At 37.2% G+C, this 21,916-nt stretch overlaps 1 protein-coding gene across 7 annotated transcripts in view; it reads left to right on the top strand.

Moving 5' to 3' along the window:
• ITPR2 (inositol 1,4,5-trisphosphate receptor type 2) overlaps positions 1-21,916 on the top strand; it is a 496,384-nt gene that overhangs the window by 187,619 nt on the left and 286,849 nt on the right. For all 7 annotated transcript variants that reach the window (XR_010579338.2, XR_012420091.1, XM_065523922.2 and 4 more), the window contains 5 exons: positions 2,783-2,976; positions 6,652-6,781; positions 10,482-10,539; positions 12,419-12,584; positions 13,530-13,703. Coding sequence is in view for 5 of the 7 variants with exons in the window: in XM_065523922.2 (XP_065379994.1) it covers positions 2,783-2,976; positions 6,652-6,781; positions 10,482-10,539; positions 12,419-12,584; positions 13,530-13,703 (722 nt within the window). In the remaining 2 variants the exon portion in view is untranslated. The remainder of the gene's footprint in view (positions 1-2,782; positions 2,977-6,651; positions 6,782-10,481; positions 10,540-12,418; positions 12,585-13,529; positions 13,704-21,916) is intronic.

Genomic DNA, 21,916 nt, shown 5'->3' with positions numbered 1-21,916 from the left:
CAGCTCACTGGAACCTCTGCCTCCCAGCTTCAAGCAATACTCCTGCCTCAGCCTCCTGAGTAACTGAAATTACCGGCACTCACCACCATGCCCGGCTAATTTTTGTATTTTTAACAGAGACGGGGTTTTACCATGTTGGTCACGCTGGTCTCCATCTCCTGGCCTCAAGTGATCCACCTGCCTTGGCCTCCCAAAGTGCTGGGATTACAGGCATGAGCCACCGTGCCCAGTGTTTCCTTTCTTCTTACTTTGTTCTAAGCAAAGATGACTTCCATATTTTCAAATTATCTCAATACACTTTGTACACAAATGCCAATTCTGGCTGCTGGGTTTGTGTAAAAGACACAGAAAAGCTGAATTTGTAAGCATTAGGTTGTTCAGAGAATTTATATTATAGTAGGCTTTTTCATTGAATACTTTCTAGTCAATATTAACTAATTATGGTTGAGAAGTAGTACAATTTCTTGTTTTGCAATGTTGAGGATTAATCACCTCTGATTTATCTCAACAGTTTAGAATTAGAAGTTTTTCTGTGGAGGAATGGATACTAGAAGCTTTGCATGGCTGTGATTTATGTAGTGTCTGACTTCATGTTTTTCAAGCTGTAATAGTTCACAATCTTAGCACTTCTCATCATCACCAAGCAAATCCAGAAAATACAGCATTTTTAATTTGAGGCCTCTGAGCTGGCTGTACATGGAAATGTCAAGTGAGGTTTGTGGCGACCATGTGCCACAGGCATCTGAGAATGTGGTATGACTGAGTGAACCCTCCCATTTCATTGACGACATGTGTTACAAATTACTATGGATCTGGCCTCTGGATTTTAATTCCTTGGTGACAGGATCTATATCTGGGGGAAAGAATTGTCTGGGCTAACTTTCTGTGTAGTAATCATTTGGATTAAATGATTATTTTCCATTCAAATCTAAATAAGATGCAGACACTGTGGGTGCCAAGGATTTATGTGTGAGTCAGGGGTAAGAATAACAAAGGAGCCTGTTCTGTATTAGTGGTGAGAAAGCATCTCTTGGAGGCAAACACGTATACGTACTCGAATCAAGTCTCGGATAAAGGTAGTGGTTGGACATCGATGGCTCAAAACCATTGCCAACAACCAGATGTGCCTCCCTGCAGTCCATGTAACGAGCAGGGGGAGGGATGTGGAAATACTCAATTGCTGTGATTGTTTAAGAACCACAGACAATGAAGCATTCTGCCTCAAGGCTATTCTGATAGAAAAGAGGGGCTGACTCAAATCCTGTTGCCTCAATTTTGTCCTAACTTGGAAGTTACCCTTATATATACATTTTATCGTGTTTTTTGGCTTATGCAACTAGCAGTGTAATAAAAGGTCTCAGACCTTCAAAATGAAAACTTCTGCCTGGAATATGCCACTTTAGGAAAAATTTAACTTCTTTGTGCACTCTAAGATGTATTATTGAAGCATTACCCTCTTACACTTAAATTGATTCCATATCTAGATAAGATAATGAATTTTCAAAGGCATTTTACCTTTCAGCAATGTACAGATAATAGTTGTTACCAGTGGCTTAATGGTAATTGTGGTCTGGACCATTCAGATTCTCTTGTCATCTTTCATATATTTTCTTTTTATTTGTTTGCCTGTCGATCCTGTAGGTATTACCATGGTTTACATTCTTCTCTTAGAGCTGACAGCTTTTTTTCTTCTTTTTTTAATAAAAATCTCATCCAATCTTATTTCCATTTCCCCTTCTCTTGGTTTACGCCCTGAGACACTGAGGGAAAGGAAAATTCTTAGCCAGATTCTTAGGCCTTAGCTTAAGGCAGAGCTCCATGAACACCCACGAAGCAAAGGCCACTGTTGGGAAAGGAATGGAGACAGCCATTCTTTTGCATCCTTATTGCTTCTTGTAGGACCTTAGAAGTGAGAAGCAGCAGTCAGGCTGGAGAACGTAAATTCTCATAGTGTCAAGGAGGATCCTTGGATACAGCTATTTGTGGTCAGTGTAAGGAACGTGTGTATGATACGAATGATGACATTTTATCAGCAAATAAATAAAGGAGAAGCCAAATTCAGGAAGAGACGGAAAGAGCATGATCCCTCATTGAAAATGATCATGTTTGTCACTAGCTTGTTTCCATAATCACCTCAAACATTATTGCTTTCTGTGGATTTTGAGTAATGGTTTTCTATTCAAATTGGATGAAGGAATGGGAAGTGTATTGGCTAATGTATATGTCTTCCCCAGATGAGACTGTTTCTTCTTAAAATAAAGGTAACAATCCCCCTCACAAGCTCTTTTTATAAGTGTTGTGAAAGGAAAGCTAAAAAATCATTAGTTTGAGGATTGGATTGTGATGCTAGAATTCAACATGTAAGTGTTTTTATGCAATCTTTGTATCCCCACTTGCAACTAACTTTATCTTGGCAATTAGTAATCTTCTTTTGCGTTATTTTAAAAGCAAGGGCCTATTGGTATGACAGTTAGTAGGACATACTGTATTACAGAAGAACCTGATTTGGATGCTAGAGCAACCAGCTCACCTTTGGTACATGATTTGAAAGCATTTTCTGAGAAAGGAAAACTTCCATTTTGAAAAGTTGTTATTTTGAAACATATCTGCAGTATCTTAATTTTATCTGTAAAGAAAGAGCCCAAACGATGCTGTTGCTATTCTGTCTTATCCTGAATCCTTTTCCTGGCTGCTTTTCAGTGTGTTTGTGACCAGCTGAATTTTATAGTTACATGTTCTCCAGGGGTTGTGTGTGTTGACTTACGGCATTTTCTCATGTCAGGAAACAATGTGATGAGAACCATTCATGGGGTGGGAGAGATGATGACCCAGATGGTACTCAGTAGAGGCTCCATCTTCCCCATGAGCGTGCCAGATGTGCCACCCAGCATCCACCCGAGCAAGCAAGGGAGCCCCGCCGAGCATGAGGATGTGACTGTGATGGACACCAAGCTGAAGATCATTGAGATTTTGCAGGTGTGTTGCCTAACAGAAGCTAGGTGACAAAGATGTGATTTTGCTTATTGGTTTAACTTCTTACCCTTTTTGTTCCAAATCACTGTGTAAATATTCTGAAATGCAATCGATATAATTTTATTTTTTTTAAGTTAATGACAAACCTGGTAAGAAATATCACAGACACTATTTAACATATGAATCACATTTGTCCCTTCCCATTAAATATACTAATGATAATATCTAACAATTGTGGGGTGCTTTGAGGTTGATAAACTGCTTTCATGTGTATTAAAAAAAAAGTTAATATTGACCTTGATTGAACTTTACCTTCATTTGAGAAGGATTTCAGAGCAAACAAAGTTATTGATTCATTTCCAGCTCTTTTCCTATTTGTAATTGAATTGAACATATGATTCTGTATATCCAGATTTATTGTTTCAGCAAGAAACACAAATAAAATTTTGTTTCTTATTAACAAAAATTGTTAATCATTGGTTTTGGTATTTTATATGTGACAATCTCTCTCTGTTTTTGTTTCTGAAGGACAAGGAATAACTAGAAAAAATTAACCTAGTGTAATGCCTAATTTTAAGAATTTAAAGGAGATAAATTATTATTCCATGCCCATTGGTTTAGTGAATAGACTTCCCATTACTATAGCTATGAATTCTTAGCAGTTTGTAAGTTTGAAAATAACTTTTTTGATACCTTAATTATAGCATTTATTCCAGATTTGGAGAATGGAGTTTGACGTTTCCAAGTACCTATTAGGAATCTGGGTACAGTTTACTGTGTCTTTTATCATAATTTAATATAGACCGAGCTACCAGAAGTGGGTTAGTAGTCCTGGAAGGGTCTGTACGTTGTTCATTTAAAGTAATTAGATTTATAATCATAAAAGGTTTCACAGTTCCTCTAGGAATTTCAAAGGCTGAATCCTGAGAAATATTGGCAGGCCTCCCAATGCTGTGTTCATGACCCTGAAAAATCGTTTAAAGTTTTCCTGTTCTTAAACTGAGAAAGGTAGCGATCACCTGACCCGTGGACCTATTGAGCCCCAGCTTACCGTCATCCGACTCATGGGACAAACTCTAAAATATGTGACCTCATTTTAGCCCACATTTACAGAAAAGAAGCATTAGAAAAACAATCTCCAGCAGCTAAAAAATGATGAGATGGAGCTTCTATGGCTTGGCAGTCTGGGGCTGATTCATTTCTGCAGCGTCTCCTTGAACCGCTGTTCACTCTGATTTTCTGTCCCTGTGGCTGCGCTGGCTTCACCATGCCCGTATGCCTGAATACTGTTTCTGAATGTCTTTCTTGGAATGGCTCTTCGAGAATTTCTTTGTAGCCCCACTCCTTGGTGCTACAAGGACTTCAAGGTCCTGTGCCTTGTGCCACCTCCTCTCTTCCCCTGGGTCTTCTTTTTTTTTTGTCCCCCATCACTTTGTAGATCTCTCTCTGTCCCTCTCTTTTCATTTCTCTCTCATTCTCTCTCTTTCTCTTCCTGGCCCTTTCTTAACTCTCTTTCTCTGCCTTTGTTTTTATCCTTCACTTTCCTCCTTTCTTTCTACTTTCCACTTGTTTTTCCTGAGTAGGCATATTAGAGAATGAAAGTTTTAATTTTGATTATGTTTATGGAATACAATGCTGCATGTAAACATCATCAACTGAAAGTTGGTGTTTCATTTGTTTATGATTTATCCTTTACTTTTTAAAATAGGATTTTAAACACCCTTCCCTGTGAAGCACCTGCAGTCCAGCTCTGCCCCCTGCCTTCTGCTCATGGCTGCCAAATCCCATACCCTTTCTCAGTCCTTTTTTCCCATGGGTTATCTCCTGCTCTGCACATCCCTTTGCTACCAAGAATCAGTTCAACCAATATGTGTTGCAGCCCTCACCACATGTTACTAGGAGTCTCTGGTGTTTGCTTTCCCCTCTAGACCGTAAGTTCTTGAAAGGCACGATTGAGATCCTTGGCACCTTTTCATGCCCTTGGTGCCTTCCTCAGTACCTTGTTTAACACATGTCTGGTGAATTAACCAGCTGAGTACAGCTGACATGGAGGAAGTTTCCATAAAAAGCATAAAAGTCTAGCCAAGGTGGGGTGGTGAAGAGAGAGAGAGAGAGAGAAACTGAGACAGACACAGGACAGAGGGAGGGAGGGAGGGAGGAAAGGAGGGAGATTGATTCAGGTTATGACTGGGGAACCAGTGAAAGCTGCATTAAAAAAGAATTTAAACTGGACCTTGGAGAATTTTTTTTTTTTTTTTTTTTTGAGACAGGATCTTCCTGTGTCACCCAGGCAGGAATGCAGTGGCACAGTCTTGGCTCACTGTAGCCTTGACCTCATGGGTTCAAATGTTCTTCCACCTCAGCATCCATGGTAGCTGGGATTACAGGCGTGCACCACTATGCCTGGCTAATTTGTTGTATTTTTGTAGAGATGGGGCTTTGCCACGTTGCCCAGGCTGGTCTTGAACTCCTGGGGTCAAGCGATCCCCCACCTCAGCCTCCCAAAGAGCTGGGATTACAGGAATGAGCCACTGTGCCCTGACAGAGGATATCTTAACATGTAATTATTATGAAGTGGAGGAGAATATTCAAAGTAAAGTGGACACTGTGAGCACCTGTGTGGAACCAAGAGTGGAAGTGCAGGCACTCCAGTGCTGTTAGAATGGGAAAGAGGATGAGAGAAGGGGCGTAGGAGGAGGGAGGGATGGGACACAGGTGGTTTGGATAGAGATAAAGTTAAATGATGCCTTGTAATGCCAATCTTCCTAAAACTTGGGTGACCACAAAAATGTGACACTTTTGAGAATGTAGGGGCACCGTTAATAATTATGCTGAAACAAAAGGTCAAATAGGGCCTATCTCAGGCAGACAGGGACAGATGGTACCTATGTAAAAACCCCTCCTTTGATCTGCAGCACATCCCAGCTTTTTCTTCTTTGATTTCTGTTGTATTTAGACCACATGATTTAGCTCTCAATAGTTTCCTAATTATGCTAACAGTGCTATATTTTTTTCCCCAACTCGACTATTGGCTTTTTGAGGGCAGTAGGCTTCACCTGTTTGCATTCCTTGTGGTACCTAGCACAGTCTGGAGCCTTGCTAGGTACTTAGTTTCTATCCATGCATCCATGAATGAGAACAATGACAGCAACCCAAACCCAAGAAAATGCAAATACCAGTGAGGAAAATCCATGGTGTATAGATGCTGGTACTTCAACTGTTCTTTTAGAACCTGGCTTTAGGACTGATCATGGTATAGTCACAGTCATACTGTTGTAGCTGAATTCTTGCCCTACTGTGTAAGAAATGAGGGTCACACCTTCAACAGTCTCCTCCCAGAGACAATGGCACTCTGCAAAGTGTTCAGTGAAATGACATCATCATTACCTCTTCATCCAGACCCCCATGGTGCCTCTAGCTGGAATATTCAGAGAGCAATGATAGGGAGTCAAATGTTCTTTCCAAAAATGGCTTAGGGATTTTACTGACATTAGCTAGTGGAAATGAGTTCCCTTACTTAGTCTGAAGGCTGACAAGCATGTGGCAACTGGTGTTAAAATCTTATAACTAGTTCCTTCGAAAGGTTGATACTTCCACTGGTATTGGTGTGTCGTGAATTGCTTTTTTAAATACTATGCTAATGAAAGAAATTTATGTTGTTCTTAATCTTTCTTATAGTTTATCCTGAGTGTCAGACTAGATTATAGGATCTCATATATGCTGTCGATATATAAGAAGGAGTTTGGAGAGGACAATGACAATGCGGAGACATCTGCCAGTGGATCTCCAGATACTTTACTACCATCAGGTATCTCTTTGTGACAATATTTACTCTTTGTATTTTGTTCTTCTGAGAACTTGAAAGTACCTATCATATTTTAAAACATGATTATATTTTTTGTGCTTTTATTTTTTATTTTTTTATTATCATTCAAGTTCTGGGATACACGTGCAGAACGTGCAGGTTCATTACATAGGTATAGACGTGTCATGTTGGTTTGCTGCATCCATCAACCTGTCATGTACATTTGGTATTTCTCCTAATGCTATCCCTCCCCTTGCCTCCTACTCCCTGACAGGCCCTGGTGTGTGATGTTCCCCTCCCTGTGTCCATGTGTTCTCATTGTTCAACTCCCACTTATGAATGAGAACATGTAGTGTTTTCTGTTCCTGTGTTAGTTTGCTGAGAATGATGGTTTCCAGCTTCATCATATTTTTACGCGACAAAAATGTAGATATAATCTCCACTAATGACATCAAAGAACTGAGACAGATGATGAAATAACTCTCTGAGAATGGTGTGGAAGGTGTTTGCTGTTGTTTGTCGCTAACTCCTATGAATGCCTTTTCCTTGTAATCTTCAGGACTCTATAAGATAGATGCACTGTTCACTGTGTCATTATACAGAGGAGAAAACCAAGGTCAGAAAGGTTAAGTTACTTGCCAAAGGTCCTGAAGGTAGTGGCACAAGGATTCTCTCTGAGGTCTCTCCAGCTCCAGAGTCCAAATCTTTCCAGCATCATGATGTTTTGGTGAAAATCCAAGAGAAGTTTTTCTGCCAGGATCAAAGAGCAGTGTGAAATGTAGTTATCAGGATAGGTGTTTTGAAGAGAAGCCATTGCCGGATCCAAGAATAAAGACATGGCATTCCCCAAAGACCTGAATGTGGTTGTTGGTATCATTTTGTGTGTGTGGATTTTTTTTTTAAATTTACTTTGTATGGTTATAAACTGGAACTATATTTCAATTTTCATATTTAAAAAGTGTAAAAATGCAGCAAATTTATCTCTGAGCATTGGAGCATAACAACAAAAGAGCACAAATATGATTGTAAAAATTTTGTGACTATTGAAAGGACTTTAGAAAAACTAAGAAATATTAAATTACCATTTTTTTTGGACAGGTCAGGCCAAGTCATTATAGGCTGAAAAGTATGTCTTATTGAAGATTTAGCCAGCTAATGGAATTCTTTTCCTGAGAATAGGATTTGTACACAGATGTGAAACTTCCTTCTAACTGCCACCAATGTGACATTAGGAACTCTCCCCTTTTCTTCGTCCATCAATCAGTTAGGAATGATTTAGTGATTACAAGCATGTAGTTAAAATGGATACTAGACCAACTGTCCTGCTGTCTGAATCATTAGTCCCATCAAAAGGCAGCCCACCTCTGCAGAAGGACTTGAACATGCCTAAGCAAGACTTCTCTTCTGGCACGTTTGCAATGGTGTTGTTTTTCTGCTTCTCAGAAGTATAGAACCCCAAAGGGCTATTTCCAGGAATGATATGGCAGAACCAGAAAGTCTTGCTGGCAGTTGCATTGACAGTAGCATAAAAATTATTGACTCCCAGAGGCCAGGCTTCTGGAAACATGAGCTTTAAGTGTTAGTAAAGTACCAGAGGGAAAGTCTAGGGGCACCCCAGAAAACCCTTTCTCTCTAATTTACTTGATCTCTTTCCTTTCTTTGTACCAGTAAGGGATACCTTTCAGGGAGAATTGTTTTTCTATTTTTATATCTTACTGTGTTTCTTTTTATGCTTTGGAGATGACAAATAAATGGTGTATTTTATTATTTAAACATGTTACCTTGGCTAGGTATGGTGGCTCACACCTGTAATCCCAACACTTTGGGAGGCTGAGGGGGGTGGATTGGTTGAGCCCAGGAGTTTGAGACCAGACTGGGCAACATGGCGAAACCCCATCTCTACAAAAAAATACAAAAAAATTAGCCAGTACTGGAGGCACATGTCTTTGGTCCCAGCTACTCAGGAGGCTGAGGCAGGAGGATTGCTTGAGCCTGGAAGGTCGAGGCTGCCGTGAGTTGAAGTTGTGCCACCGTACCCCAGCCTGGGCAACAGAGCGAGACCCTGTTTCAATAACAAACAAACAAACAAACAAATGAAAAACCCCATGGTATCTTAGGAAGGATATCTTCAAAATGTTAGTGGTGTGGGACAGTAAGGAATCATGATTGGTTCACATAGAAAAAAAAAATGCCCTTTCCCACAAGAAAAAGGGATGGAATTTTAGTACTAGTAAGCTTAGGTAAAAAGACCATGGTGTTTGGAAATAACCATATAATAACAAGGCTCATTGTATGTATATTTTGATTCTTTAATTATCCTCCCATGTTATCACTCATTTAAATTATATGTAAGTATGTGCATATATGTGTATATATGATCTATATATACACACACACTTCTCCAGACAAGAGGCACCTTTGTAACTGGTGCTTTCTGATCTTTTAAACATATTTTTGATTACAGCAATACATTAGTTTAAAACATAGTTTACATTAAAAAATTACATTGATGTCTTAGTGGAACTATATTGTGATTTTTTTCAAACTGTCAATTGACTTAAATTTTTTTAATTTTTAATTTTTGTGGGTATATAGTTGATATATATATTTGTGGGGTATATGGAGTATTTTGATACAGGTATACAATGTGTAATAATCATATCAGGATAAATGAGGTTACCTCATTTGTCATCACCTCAAGCATTTATCATCACCTCAAGCATTCATCTTTTGTGTTACAAATAATCTAATTATAGTCTTTCAGTTATTAAAAATGTACAACAAATTATTATTGACTATAGTTACTCTGTATACTAGATCTTATTCATTCTATCATACTATATTTTTATAACCATTAACCATCCCCACTTCACCCACCCCAGTACCTTTCCCAGCCTCTAGTAACTATTATTCTACTCTCTATCTCCATGAGTTCAGTTGTTTTAATTTTTAGCTCCCACAAATGAGTGAGAATATGAGAAGTTTGTCTTTCTGTGCCTGGCTAATTTCATTTAATTAGCCAGTTCCATCCATGTTGTTGCAGATGACAGGATCTCATTCTTTTTTTTTTTTTAATGGCTGAATAGCACTTCATTGTGTCTGTCTACCACACTTCTTTATCCATTTGTCTGTTGATGGACACTTAGGTTGATTCCAAATCTTAGCTATTGTAAATAGCACCTCAGTAAACATGGGAATGCAGATATCTCTTTGTTATACAAATTTCCTTTCTTTTGCATATACGCCTAGCAGTGGAATTACTGGATCAATTTTTAGGTTTTTTTGAGAAACCACCAAACTGTTCTCCATAGCAGTTGTACTAATTTACCTTCCCGCCAACAGTGTACGAGGGTTCCCTTGTCTCCAAATTCTCACCAGCATTTATTATTGCCTGTTTTTTGATAAAAGCCATTTTAACTGGGGTGAGATGATATCTCATTGTAGTTTTGATTTGTATTTCTCTGATGATCAGTGATGTTGAGCACCTTTTCATCAACCTGTTTGCCATCTGTATGTTTTCTTTTGAGAAATGTCTATTCAGATCTTTTGCCCATTTTAAAATCAGATTATTAGTGTTAATTGACTTTTGGGAGAATAAAGAAATTAAGACAAAAATATTTTCACATCAATTGGTATTAATATGACTATTATGGCTCCTAATTAAAATAGGATAAAGAAGAGATTTTACCATTTATTTTTGCAGCTATTGTTCCTGATATAGATGAAATTGCAGCTCAGGCAGAAACTATGTTTGCGGGAAGGTATAGTAACATTTATATATCTTTATCTTACTTGTGAATAAGACTTTACTTAGAATTCTGTTGATACTTTGATATTGCTCACTGTATATCTATTTATTTTTAGAGCCTCTATTGTTGCTAACATAATTTCTGCCAGAAATGAAGCTGCTAATTTACTCTAGAGGAGAAAGCATAGCTTTTCTTTAGGTCAGGTGAAAAAAAAAAGGACAAGAGAGATGAGATCAGTGTATTGAACTTTCCTCTGAATTCTTTGCTTTTCTTTCCTCAAATAATGACAGCCCAAGAATGCCCTTTAACTCCCCTGGTATAAATATCACCGCATCTTGTAAAACATTGCTTCCCTGAATCTTAGATATTTGAGGCAAGAAAGTAACTTCTTTAATGTTATTATCATTAACTTTATATGAGAGAAATAAAGCTATTTTTTGCCAGTTGGAAATACCCATGATTAAATAAAACAAGACACCTTTGACATGACTAGCCTCCTTTGCCATCAGGAATCCTGCCATTTATTGTTTTAATATTGTTTCTTTCTTCTTCAGAAATGAAATTAATAGCGATCAAAAAGAAAAATTAAGACATTTAAGCTACAAATTATTAAGCTTCTGGTGCTCATTTTTATTACAGACCTGACATGAGAACCTAAAAACAATCTGTACAGTAGTCTTTCCTTATCTGCTAGGGATCCATTCCAAGACCCCCAGTGGATGCCTGAAACCACAGCTAGTACCAAACCCTGTATACACTGTGTTTTTGCCTATATATACAGACTTATGATAAAATTTAATATATAAATTAGGCATACTAAGAGATTAACAACGTAACTAATAATAAAATAATTATAACAATACGCCAGCATCACCACTCTTGCACTTTGGGACCATTATTAAGTAAAATAAGGGTTACTTGAACAAGCCCTGTGACCCTGAGACAGTCATGTGATGACTGAGACAGCTACTAAGCGACTAATGAGGGGGGAACACGTACAGCGTGGAGATGCTGGCGAAGGGGTGATTCATGTCCCAAATGGGACAGGCAGGATGGCACAAAATTTAGAACTCGTGAATTATGTATTTCTGAAGTTTTCCATTTCATATTTTAGGACCATGGTTGACCATGGGCAACTGAAACCACAGAAAGTAAAACCACAGATAGAGTTGGCGAGGGTAGTGGGGGCGACTACACTAAGCATCTTGTTGCAGTTTGTGTTGTTGTCATTGGAAAGACAAACAGGAATTAAGAATTAGGAGCACCAAAAAAGGATTTTTATCTCTAGTGAACATTTAGTTTAGTTTTGTTGTTGTGTTTTCCTACTGAAGAATTTCATTATTCCCTAGGAGAATGAACCAGTATGATTTCACCTTGAAATAGACGGACCTTCTGTTTTAGTGGAACCTCACCCAGAATCCTCCTACGCCACACCCGTGGCTGCTCTGGTGATGGTTCACGCACATGCGTGCTGGCCTTCCCCACTCCTCCCCACCTGTCATGTAGGGGTCTGTAGGGCCCCTGGGGAAATCAGTCACTGGTGTCCATCCAGCCTAGCACAGCTCCTCCCATAAATGCTTTTGGATTGACGCAGATGCCCATTTTTTGTCTATGCTGAGGTGACCAACTCATCCCAGTTTGCCTAGGAACCCGTGAGTCTTGGATAAACTAGGAGGTTCGATCACCCCTGCTTTCGTGGACAGGCACAAGCTTTTCTTTGTGATCGTTTCCTCATCAGTTACATGAGGAAAACAAAGAAAATATTTTCCTGTTCACTTCCTAATTTGGAAAAACAAATGATATACTTCTGAGAATATGTATACAATTCTAATACTGAAGTGTAGATGTTATATAAATATGAGTCACTTTAGAAATATTTTTGGTTCTATAGAAAGGAAAAAAACCCAGTTCAACTTGATGATGAAGGAGGCAGGACATTTTTACGGGTCCTCATTCATCTGATCATGCACGACTACCCGCCTTTGCTGTCTGGAGCCCTGCAGCTGTTGTTTAAGCACTTCAGCCAGAGGGCGGAGGTTTTACAGGCATTTAAGCAGGTAAGATTGGAGGGTCCTCAATACATTCAAGGTAAAAGCTCTGAAAGTGTTAATAACATCCAACCTGACTTCATGGCTGCAGGGGTAATGACACTGTGTGGCTTTTCCTGGAGACACTTTCAATTTTTAAACAGAGACATGGCCTTGTCTATGCCAGGACGTGATCTATTTAGAAGGCATTCCCCACAAGTGATTTTTTAGTTAATGTCTTTAAAACAAATGAAAGGCACCAAGATTTGGGAAGGCACTGGGAGATAACAACATGTTAGGAATTTTATTACCACTGCTATTATTTTATCCTTAAATTTTACTGATGAATTTGGGTAGGAGCACCAATAGCCCTGAAATAGTTATTTTGTGATTGAAAACTGCATAAATCCAAAAGAAAGGAACTGGTATGGATCTAATGTTTTTCTCTGTGGTCTTTGAATAAGACATCAATCTTGAGATTATTAATTAGTAATACTTAAGTGCTTATATATGTTTCACTATTTATTTAACATAATAGGGTATTGATCATTTAGGCAGTTTTATAGGAATATGTTAAAAGAATATGAAATAAAAGGGTAGTTCTATATTAAATACATATATGTATATGTCATATAATACATGAAAATTATAAGAAAATAAAAACTTGTATGATGAGGTTTAGATTGTGTCTATTGATATTTTCTCCCACTTATTTTTGTTTCTGTCTCTTCTCAAACAGAGTCTCAGAAAAATTAACTTCAGCAGTGAAAATAAAGTTAGGGTGTCTTTTAATATTAAATCACTTTGAAAAGTTTTTCTAGGGCTCAGTTAAAAAATTCTAATATGTGAAAATACTGGTTAAAAGTTCACTCTTACTTCCAGGTAGGTTTTCATAGTCAATATACATCTAAAATATTCATAAATGTTCTAGAAATAGTGAACTTCAACTAAGAGATTGAAATTATTCTGTTTTAGGTGCAATTACTGGTGTCTAATCAAGATGTAGATAACTACAAGCAAATCAAGGCAGATCTAGACCAGCTTCGACTGACAGTGGAGAAGTCTGAGCTATGGGTTGAGAAGAGCAGCAACTATGAGAACGGAGAAATAGGGGAAAGTCAAGTGAAAGGCGGTGAAGAGCCAATTGAGGTTCGTTTCAAGATCTATTTTGAAATCCTCCAAATGATATCTTTTAAGTCAGATATGTGACCACATGCTCTACAATCAAAATTGTGCATAAAGAAAAATTCTGTTTTGAGCAACAGAGCACAAAATTTTCATTTGCCAGGTTGTCAGTTAACTCCATAAACTGGTACTTTGCTTAGCTCTTGTCAATTTCTACCACTTCTTACCTCATCTATCTAGTGTTTCACTCTGTCATTTCCACTGTAAATTCTAGAATCCAGCAATCAGGAAAATAGGAAGGAGTGGAAGGAGAAAAAAGGAGTGGACTCTGAGACCTGTGGGGAGAGGTGAATTTTTGTGGACCCTTTCGCTGTGGCCATTTTTTTGCCAACCAGTAATTAATTCCTATCATTATGCATATCCTTATATAATATATAAAAATATCTAAATAGAAGACCAATATGCTTTACTGCCTGTATGAAAATACCAAAAGTCTAAAGGGTGACTGTCGTCTTCTGTTGTATTGGCTTTTTTAGTGTGTTAATTAGTTGCTGTTTTCACATTTCACTAAGTACATATGATCACTTAAAAAATGTTAAATACTGCTTTAGTAGTCATGCTTAGATAAAGCAGACTAGTACCAATATCATAACTGTTAATACAAAAAGTTTTGTAAATGACTGTCTGGTGTTTTATATAGTTGTTTTTTAATCTACAGGCATATAAACCCTTTTGATGGGTTTACCTGCCTTAGCTTTTGTGTTTGTTGGAGTACCCAAAATATTGTGAAGTGAAAAGTGAAAACAGAGCAAGAGATAATTAGAGTAATCAAAATGCTTCTGAAATGCTTTGGAAGTTTGTGACAAGCTACTGGAACGTGGGCTTCATTGCACATTCATGTCTACTGGGATTTCCTTTGCAGCCCTCACAGCCACAAGTAGATGCCCTTTATTTCCCTTTTGGCTTTTAAGTTCCACATGAGTTTATCTTATTGGCAGAAACTGAATTGAATTTAGGACTTCAGCTGCAGGGGAATTTGAGAAACCAGCTCTGTGATACAGAGGGACCCTCAGGGGTGGGAATGCTTGCTGAATGCCAGGTAATAATATGCATCATAGAAAGGACAATGTGTAGGTTATTAGCATGGGTTTTGAAATCAGACACCCCAGAATTTGCCTCTTGGTATATGTGTGACTTTGAGCAACTTATTTTCATTCTCTAAGTTTTATTTTTATTGACTATCAAATGGATATCATCATGGTAGTTTGCTCCTGGAATTGCTGTAAAGATTAAATGAGGAAATCCTATGCACCTGGTAAGTGTGTCAGTTAATATGGCTTCAGTGGGAAAATATGAACAACATGAAAATATATATGATAAGATGACATATTACTTACCAACAAGTCAAGAAGTAAGACTCCAGCTTTAATTCCTTGCCTCAGTGTTGTCATCATGGATCAATTGGCTTAGTTTTGAAGCCAGTCTTTCTCCTGACGACATCATGGCAGTAGCATTCTAGATGTCACATCTGTGCATGACAACATCAAGAAAGAATACCTATTTCTGGGTCTCCTGTTTAGGGGCAAGGAAACATTTCTTAGACATCCCTCACCTTATTTCATGTCTCTTTGGCCAGAACAGGGCCAGATGTTAAAACTCTATACCAGTGGAGTACAAGATTAGTTTAGATTAAGTAAAAGATGTCCCTCAAGCTAGGATACACCACCTTGAGTTACATGGGAGAAGGAAAGATGGCTGAACAAAATTGGATTCTTCTAGCAGAGAAGAATAAGAAAGAATGTTGGTTAGCAACCAGCAGTGTTTTTCAACATTAGCAGTCAGTCAGTGTTTGTTGTAATTATTATTTGTTTTTATGTGTATCACACTGTGTTGTTTACTATGGTGGATATGGAATTATGAAATTTTAGAGTTACAAGATCCTTGTAGGGATAATCACCTCCAATTCCCTATGTGATATATGTGTTCTCTATCTCTAAATGTCTCACCTGAGTGACATTATTTCTTCAAACAAAGCAAACTTCTGTGGCTGGAAATTCAGTACCACCTGAGGTAGCATATTCTGTTGATATTAAGGTACAGCTTAAAGAATAGAGTATTACCAGGAAGAAGTTGATGTGGTCCCTCCCTATATAACAGAGGAAACCACTGTCATGAATTTAACAATTTCCTTGCTTAGTAGTTTTATCATGTGTCTGTATTTCTAAAACATAAGAAATATATGAGGAATATTTATTTAGCCTATTTTGCACGTTTTCATTGTTTATCCCTGTTGATATATAACTGCAACTCATTCATTTTCTCTAATATATATTATTACATTTATGCACATGTTTATCCAGTTAGCTGTGGATGGACATTTGGGCTCTTTCTGGTTTGGGTGTTTTAAAAGAAAATTTGCTACTAAAAGCAGTGCCGCTGTGAAAGCTGTTGTATGTCACCTGGTGCACATGTTCGGGAGATTTTTCGGGATATCTACATAGGAGTAACACACGCAGTATGTTCCCCTCTACCAGACAATGCCAGTTGTTTTCCCTCCACTAGTGTACGAGCGTTCTCCTACTCCCCATCCTTATCATGGGTGTTTTCTCACTTTCCCACTTTTGATCATTGAGTACACTTGATATATTATCTCTGTTGTGATTTTCATTTTGCTGAATTAGTTATGAGGTTGAGTTTTTTTTATGTTTATTTGCCATTTTACTTCCTCTTCCTGTTTAGATAAAGCTAAATTCTATACAGGCAAATAGTTAATTCCTACCAATTCATGTGTACCTATTAATAAGGTTAAAAATACTCACTTCAAGTCAGGTAATGCTATAAGTTCAAACTTGAACATGATCTTTTATTTATTTTTTTTCTTGCTTTATTGTGTTCATAGGATTTTCTAGTACAAGGTAAAATAGAAGTGGTAATGGCATCCCTGTCTTATTTCTGATTTTAAAGGGAATGGTTCTAATATTTCACTATTGAGCATAATGTTTACTGTACATTCTTTTATAGATACCCTTTATGGAGGAGCACATTCTCTTCCTAGTTTACTTTTTAAAAACTACAAATGGTTATTGACTTTAATTAAATGTAATTTGTGCATCTATTAAGATTATATTATTTTTTATTTAATCAGTTCACCTAAATGACATAAATCTTAAATAGAGCTTCTACCATAGTAACTTTGCATTCTAGGTTTAAAATATCTTGGTGATTTGGTTTTACATTGCTAGATTCTGTTTGCTAATACTTTGTGTAGAATTTTACATCTGTGTTGCCAGTGACATTAGCCTGTAATTTTTCCTTCCTTCCTTCCTTCCTTCCTTCCTTCCTTCCTTCCTTCCTTCCTTCCTTCCTTCCTTCCTTCCTTCCTTCCTTTCTTCCCTCCCTCCCTCCCTCCCTCCCTCCCTCTCTTTTACTGTTCCTATCAAGTGGTAGTATTGAGGTTACACTAGTCCCATGAGCTATAGACTGTTTGTTTTTTTGTGTGTAACATTAGAATGATCTGTTCATAAATGTTCGGTAAAACCTGTCTGCAAAACTGTCTGGGCATGATATTTACATTGTGGGAACATTTTGACTACTGATTCAATTTTTTAATGATTATAAATTCATTCAAATTTTCTACTTTGAGTTAATTTGTTGTGCATTTTTCTAGCCATATATTGAAATCTTCAAATTTATTGGCATAAATTTGTTCATATTCTTTTGCTATCTTTTACGTTTCCACTGTATTCATAGCTTTATACCCCTTTTTCATTCTTTATATGTTTTGCTGTGGCTCTCTTCTTTTCTCTAGCTCTATCCAGCTCAATCTTTCCGGAGTTTTATGTACAGTTTACCCTTGAACAGTGTTTGGGGGATGGTTAGGGGTGCCAGCCTCCCGCACAGTTGAAAATTTGTTTATAGCTTCTGACTCCATCAGAACTTAAGTACTAATAGTCTACTGTTGACTGGAAGCCTTACTGATAACATAGACAGTCAATTAACATATATTTTCTGTGTTGTGTGAATTATGTAGTGTATTTTTACAATAAAATAAGCTAGAGAAAAGAAAATGTTAAGAAAATCATGAGGAAGAGAAAATATATTTGCTGTCTATTAACTGGAAATGGATCATCATAAAGGTCTTCATCCTCATCATCTTCATGCTGAGTAGGCCCAGGAGGAGGAGGAAGAGGGAGGGTTGGTCCTGCTGTCTCGAGGGGGGCAGAGGTAAAAGAAAATCTGTGTGTAAGTGGATCTGCACAGTTCAAATTCATGTCGTTCAAGGTCATCTGAATTTTACTCATGTTTTAAACATAGTCTGTTTTGGGGTTTGTTGAGATTCTGGATTTGTTTGTTATTTTATTATACTTATCCTACTATACTCTATCGTTTTATGTTGACAGACTTTTCGGTTTAAAAAAAATTGGTAGTATAATTTCCTTCAAAGGAGCTGCATTCCCTGAGTTTTGACAAATGATATTTTTTATTTTTCAATATTAGATATTAAAAATTTTTCCATTGCGAGTTCTTTGTCTTAGAATTACTTGGAAGTGAGTTTTTAAATTTCTACATGCATAGGCAAATTTTACCTTTTTTGTTAATTGAATTCTTAATTAACTTGTGACAAGATAATTTAGTTATTATGATATCATTTCTCCAAAATTCACTGAGATTTGCTTTCCGATCCATTGTGCATCCAGATTTTGTAAGTGTCCAATGTGGCCTGAGAAGAATGTGAATGGATGTAGGATTCTTAATAGATGACTGGCAAATCAAGCCTATTAATTGTGTTTAAATAATATATTGAATATTATTTTTATTTTCTTGACACATCAATAAGTGAGAGAGATTTGTTCACATTTCCCACTACAATGGTAGGTTTATCAATTTCCCCTTGCATTTCTATTAATTTTTACTCCACATGGTTTGAGATTATATCATTAGATGCCTGTAAATTTGAAATTATTATATTTTTACTGCAGAACAAAAAGGTTTATCAACTGTGAATTATTTCCCCTCACTTCTGATTATTTTATTCCATGTCTTCTGGCTTTCATTGCTGCTGTTGAGAAGTTTGCTCTGTTAAATAGTGGTGATTTAACTTTGAAACTCCAGTTAAGTGCTTGTTAAACTTTATTAGTGAATATGTTACTATACAGTACATATCTGTTCATTTCCTTTTTATATTTTCTCTACCTATGACTTTGTATGGCATATGGATAATTTCTTTAGACTCATCTGAATCTCTCTTCAGGTCTGTCTTCTTTGCAGTTTTCTCTCCCAATTTACTTTTAAACTTCAGCCACTCTATCTTTTTCATACTTGAAATTTCATTTTTTTCAAACCTGAAATTTGATTTTTTTTCAAATATATTTGGTCATTTTTGATCATGCTTTGTTTTTTTCTATTTTTTTGTGATTCCCTATGACTCTTTTAGGGTCTGCATGTAATAACTCTGAGATCCGATGTACTTGAGATTTTCTCGTGATCCTTACTCATGTTGTGTTTCATTATATTTTTGATCATGTTTGATTATGTGCTCATATCTTTTTTCAAATTGACTTCATTTTTAGAGCAGTTTTAGGTTTAGAGAAAAATTACACAGAAAGCACAGAGTTCCCATATAGTTCCTCTTTTCCTCTTTCTTTTTCTCTGATTGTTAACATCTAGGATAAGTGTGATACATTCATTATAATTGATAAGCCAATATTGACACAGTATTTTTAAACGAAAATTCATTATTTATTAAGGTTCATTCTTTGTGTTGTTTAGTTATGGGTTTTGACAAATGCATAATGTCATGTATCCACCATTGCAGTGTCCAACAGAATAGCTTCATTGCCCTAAAAATTCTGTGTGTTTCACCTATTTGTCTCTCCCTATGGACCCCTGAGTCCCTGGCAACCACTGATTTTTTAAAATAATTTCTGTAGTTTTGCCTTTTCTAGAATTTCATATAATTAGAATTATACAGTATATAGCTTTTCCAGACTGGTTTCTTTCACTTAGCAGTATGTGTTTAAGTTGTTCCATGTCCTTTTGCAGTTTAATGGCTCATTTTTTGTTATTGCTGAATAATAGTCCCTTGTACTATTTATCCATTCACCTATTGAAGGACATCTTGGTTGCTTCCAGATTTTGGCAATTATGAATAAAGCTGCTACAAACATTTGGGTGCAGGTTTTGAGCGCCTATCTTTTGACATTAGTCCTGGGGTTGACATAGGGTATGTTTTCCTCCTTAGAGTATTTGTGATTGCCTTTGCCTATTGGCAGGGGGCGCTGCTAGCCTGAGACCACATTACTCCCTTCCTATATACCTGTTTTAAGGCAGGAGTCTTGGGTTTAGCTCCCCAAACTAGACACTTGCTCAGAGTTTACTTAGTCTTTGGGTTGCAGATCTAGTATTGTCATTTGCCTTCAGGGAAACTTATCTTGTGCCCTTGTTGCTTGGAGCTCTCTGTTCCGGTTTCGGGTTACATTTTTCCCTTAGAAGATGGAGGGTGGGGTCCCTGGGAGTTGTCCTTTGTTTTCTATGGGCCCAGAAATGCTGTGTAAAGTGTACATTTCAGTCCCATTGCTTTCATGCTCACTTGCCTTTGTGCACACTTGAATTTCTCCTTTCTGTTCTTAAAGTTTGGTATCTGGACTCAAATCTCATGTTCCATTTGCCCTCAGAGAATGAACACGCTTCATGAACACCCAAAAAACAGGGTGACGAAGTAGTTGATTAAATACTGAACTATGTGGTACAGAAAAAGGAGAGACCAGCATGGGCCTGATGACTGGAAGAAGGCCCCACTCCAGATTCTGCACATAGGCCTATTCTGAAGGATTGGGAGGAGTTAGCTAACGTATTCAAGAATAATAAGAGAAGTAAAGTTCAAGAATAAGCGATTTGTATTTGCAATGGCTGGAAACAAGGAGCCTGTGAAGATTCTTGGGTAGGGAGGTGGGCATACTATTTTGGAAAATTTAGTCTGACAGAATCCAGAATGCTACAGAAGAACAAGAGGCTGGCTCTTGTACAATTCAGGTGGGAGCTTCTGAAAGCGTGCAGTAGTGAGGTAGCAGTAGAAATGTATGCAAATAAGTGGATTGGGAAGCCAGGAGAATGGTATCTATATAATGGATTAATATAAGGGGAACAAAAGTGAGAAACTATGAAGTTACTAATTTATATACAGCCAAATAATCTGTATTATGCAATAACCCAGCAGCCAAAGATAGTGGCAATGTATTGTAAACAGGATGAAATATATCACAGTATCAATGGAAACAGCCAGTAGCAGGCAGCACACACGCTAGCAGGCCAATACAAACAATACTCCTTTGTTGTTTAGTAAATCTTACAAAGGCTGTAAACACAGCACCATCAGCATTGTTCTGAAACAGCTCATAATGGTCTAACTTTGTGCCTGCTTAGATATCAGAAGACCAGATAACTTTAATGTGATTATTCATTTTGAGAATAAAAAAATATCTCCATAACATAAAAGTATGAGGGAAAAAAAGTGTTTTCCCTCAGTGGTAAATTTGGTATACTCTGTTGACAATAAATTCCCTCAGTGGTAAATTTGGTATACTCTGTTGACAATAAATATGAATTGATGGTCTGTCTACTAATCCTAACAAATCTCAGTTTATAATCCAAAATTATACCATTACCATACTTGATCTCTTATAAATAAGGAGAAGGGGATGGATTTGGTCATCTATTAAGCCCACTGCGTCCCTAGAGCCTAGGAGCTTTATTATCTATTGTATAGTATAGTTTTTCCCTTTATTAAACTTATCGTCCCCAGCGTTAAAAGATTGTACCATCATTTCTGAAAGCTTAAAGGCTAAAATATAACAAGTTGACAATATCAGTAGCATTAGGAGCAATTACTAATTCATCACTTTCAAATACGCATTGACTTCTAAATATAGGAAGGAGAGATTAACTCAGGAAACCATACCCGAGTAGGTTAAGTCAGGATTACCCTTTACGTTCATCCACCGCTTTATTTAGGGTTGAGAAGCAGGTCACATGGGCATTGCAGTGCTTCAAAGGAAAGTTCCTCCTCATGTTGTTTATTTTGATTGTTAATTTTTCTTACAGTGATTTTGCTTCTATATTTGTGTGTATACCTATATTTATCTCTATATCTATCTACTCACTTATATATGGTTGCCAGCTTCTTTTTCTTTACTGTTTTTTAGAGATGGGTCTTGCTCTGTCACCCAGCTAGAGTGCAG

Source organism: Macaca fascicularis, chromosome 11 (assembly GCF_037993035.2).
Source record: "Macaca fascicularis isolate 582-1 chromosome 11, T2T-MFA8v1.1".
In the NCBI taxonomy this organism is placed as follows: Eukaryota; Metazoa; Chordata; class Mammalia; order Primates; family Cercopithecidae; genus Macaca; species Macaca fascicularis.
This window is presented reverse-complemented; position numbering and strand designations above follow the sequence as displayed.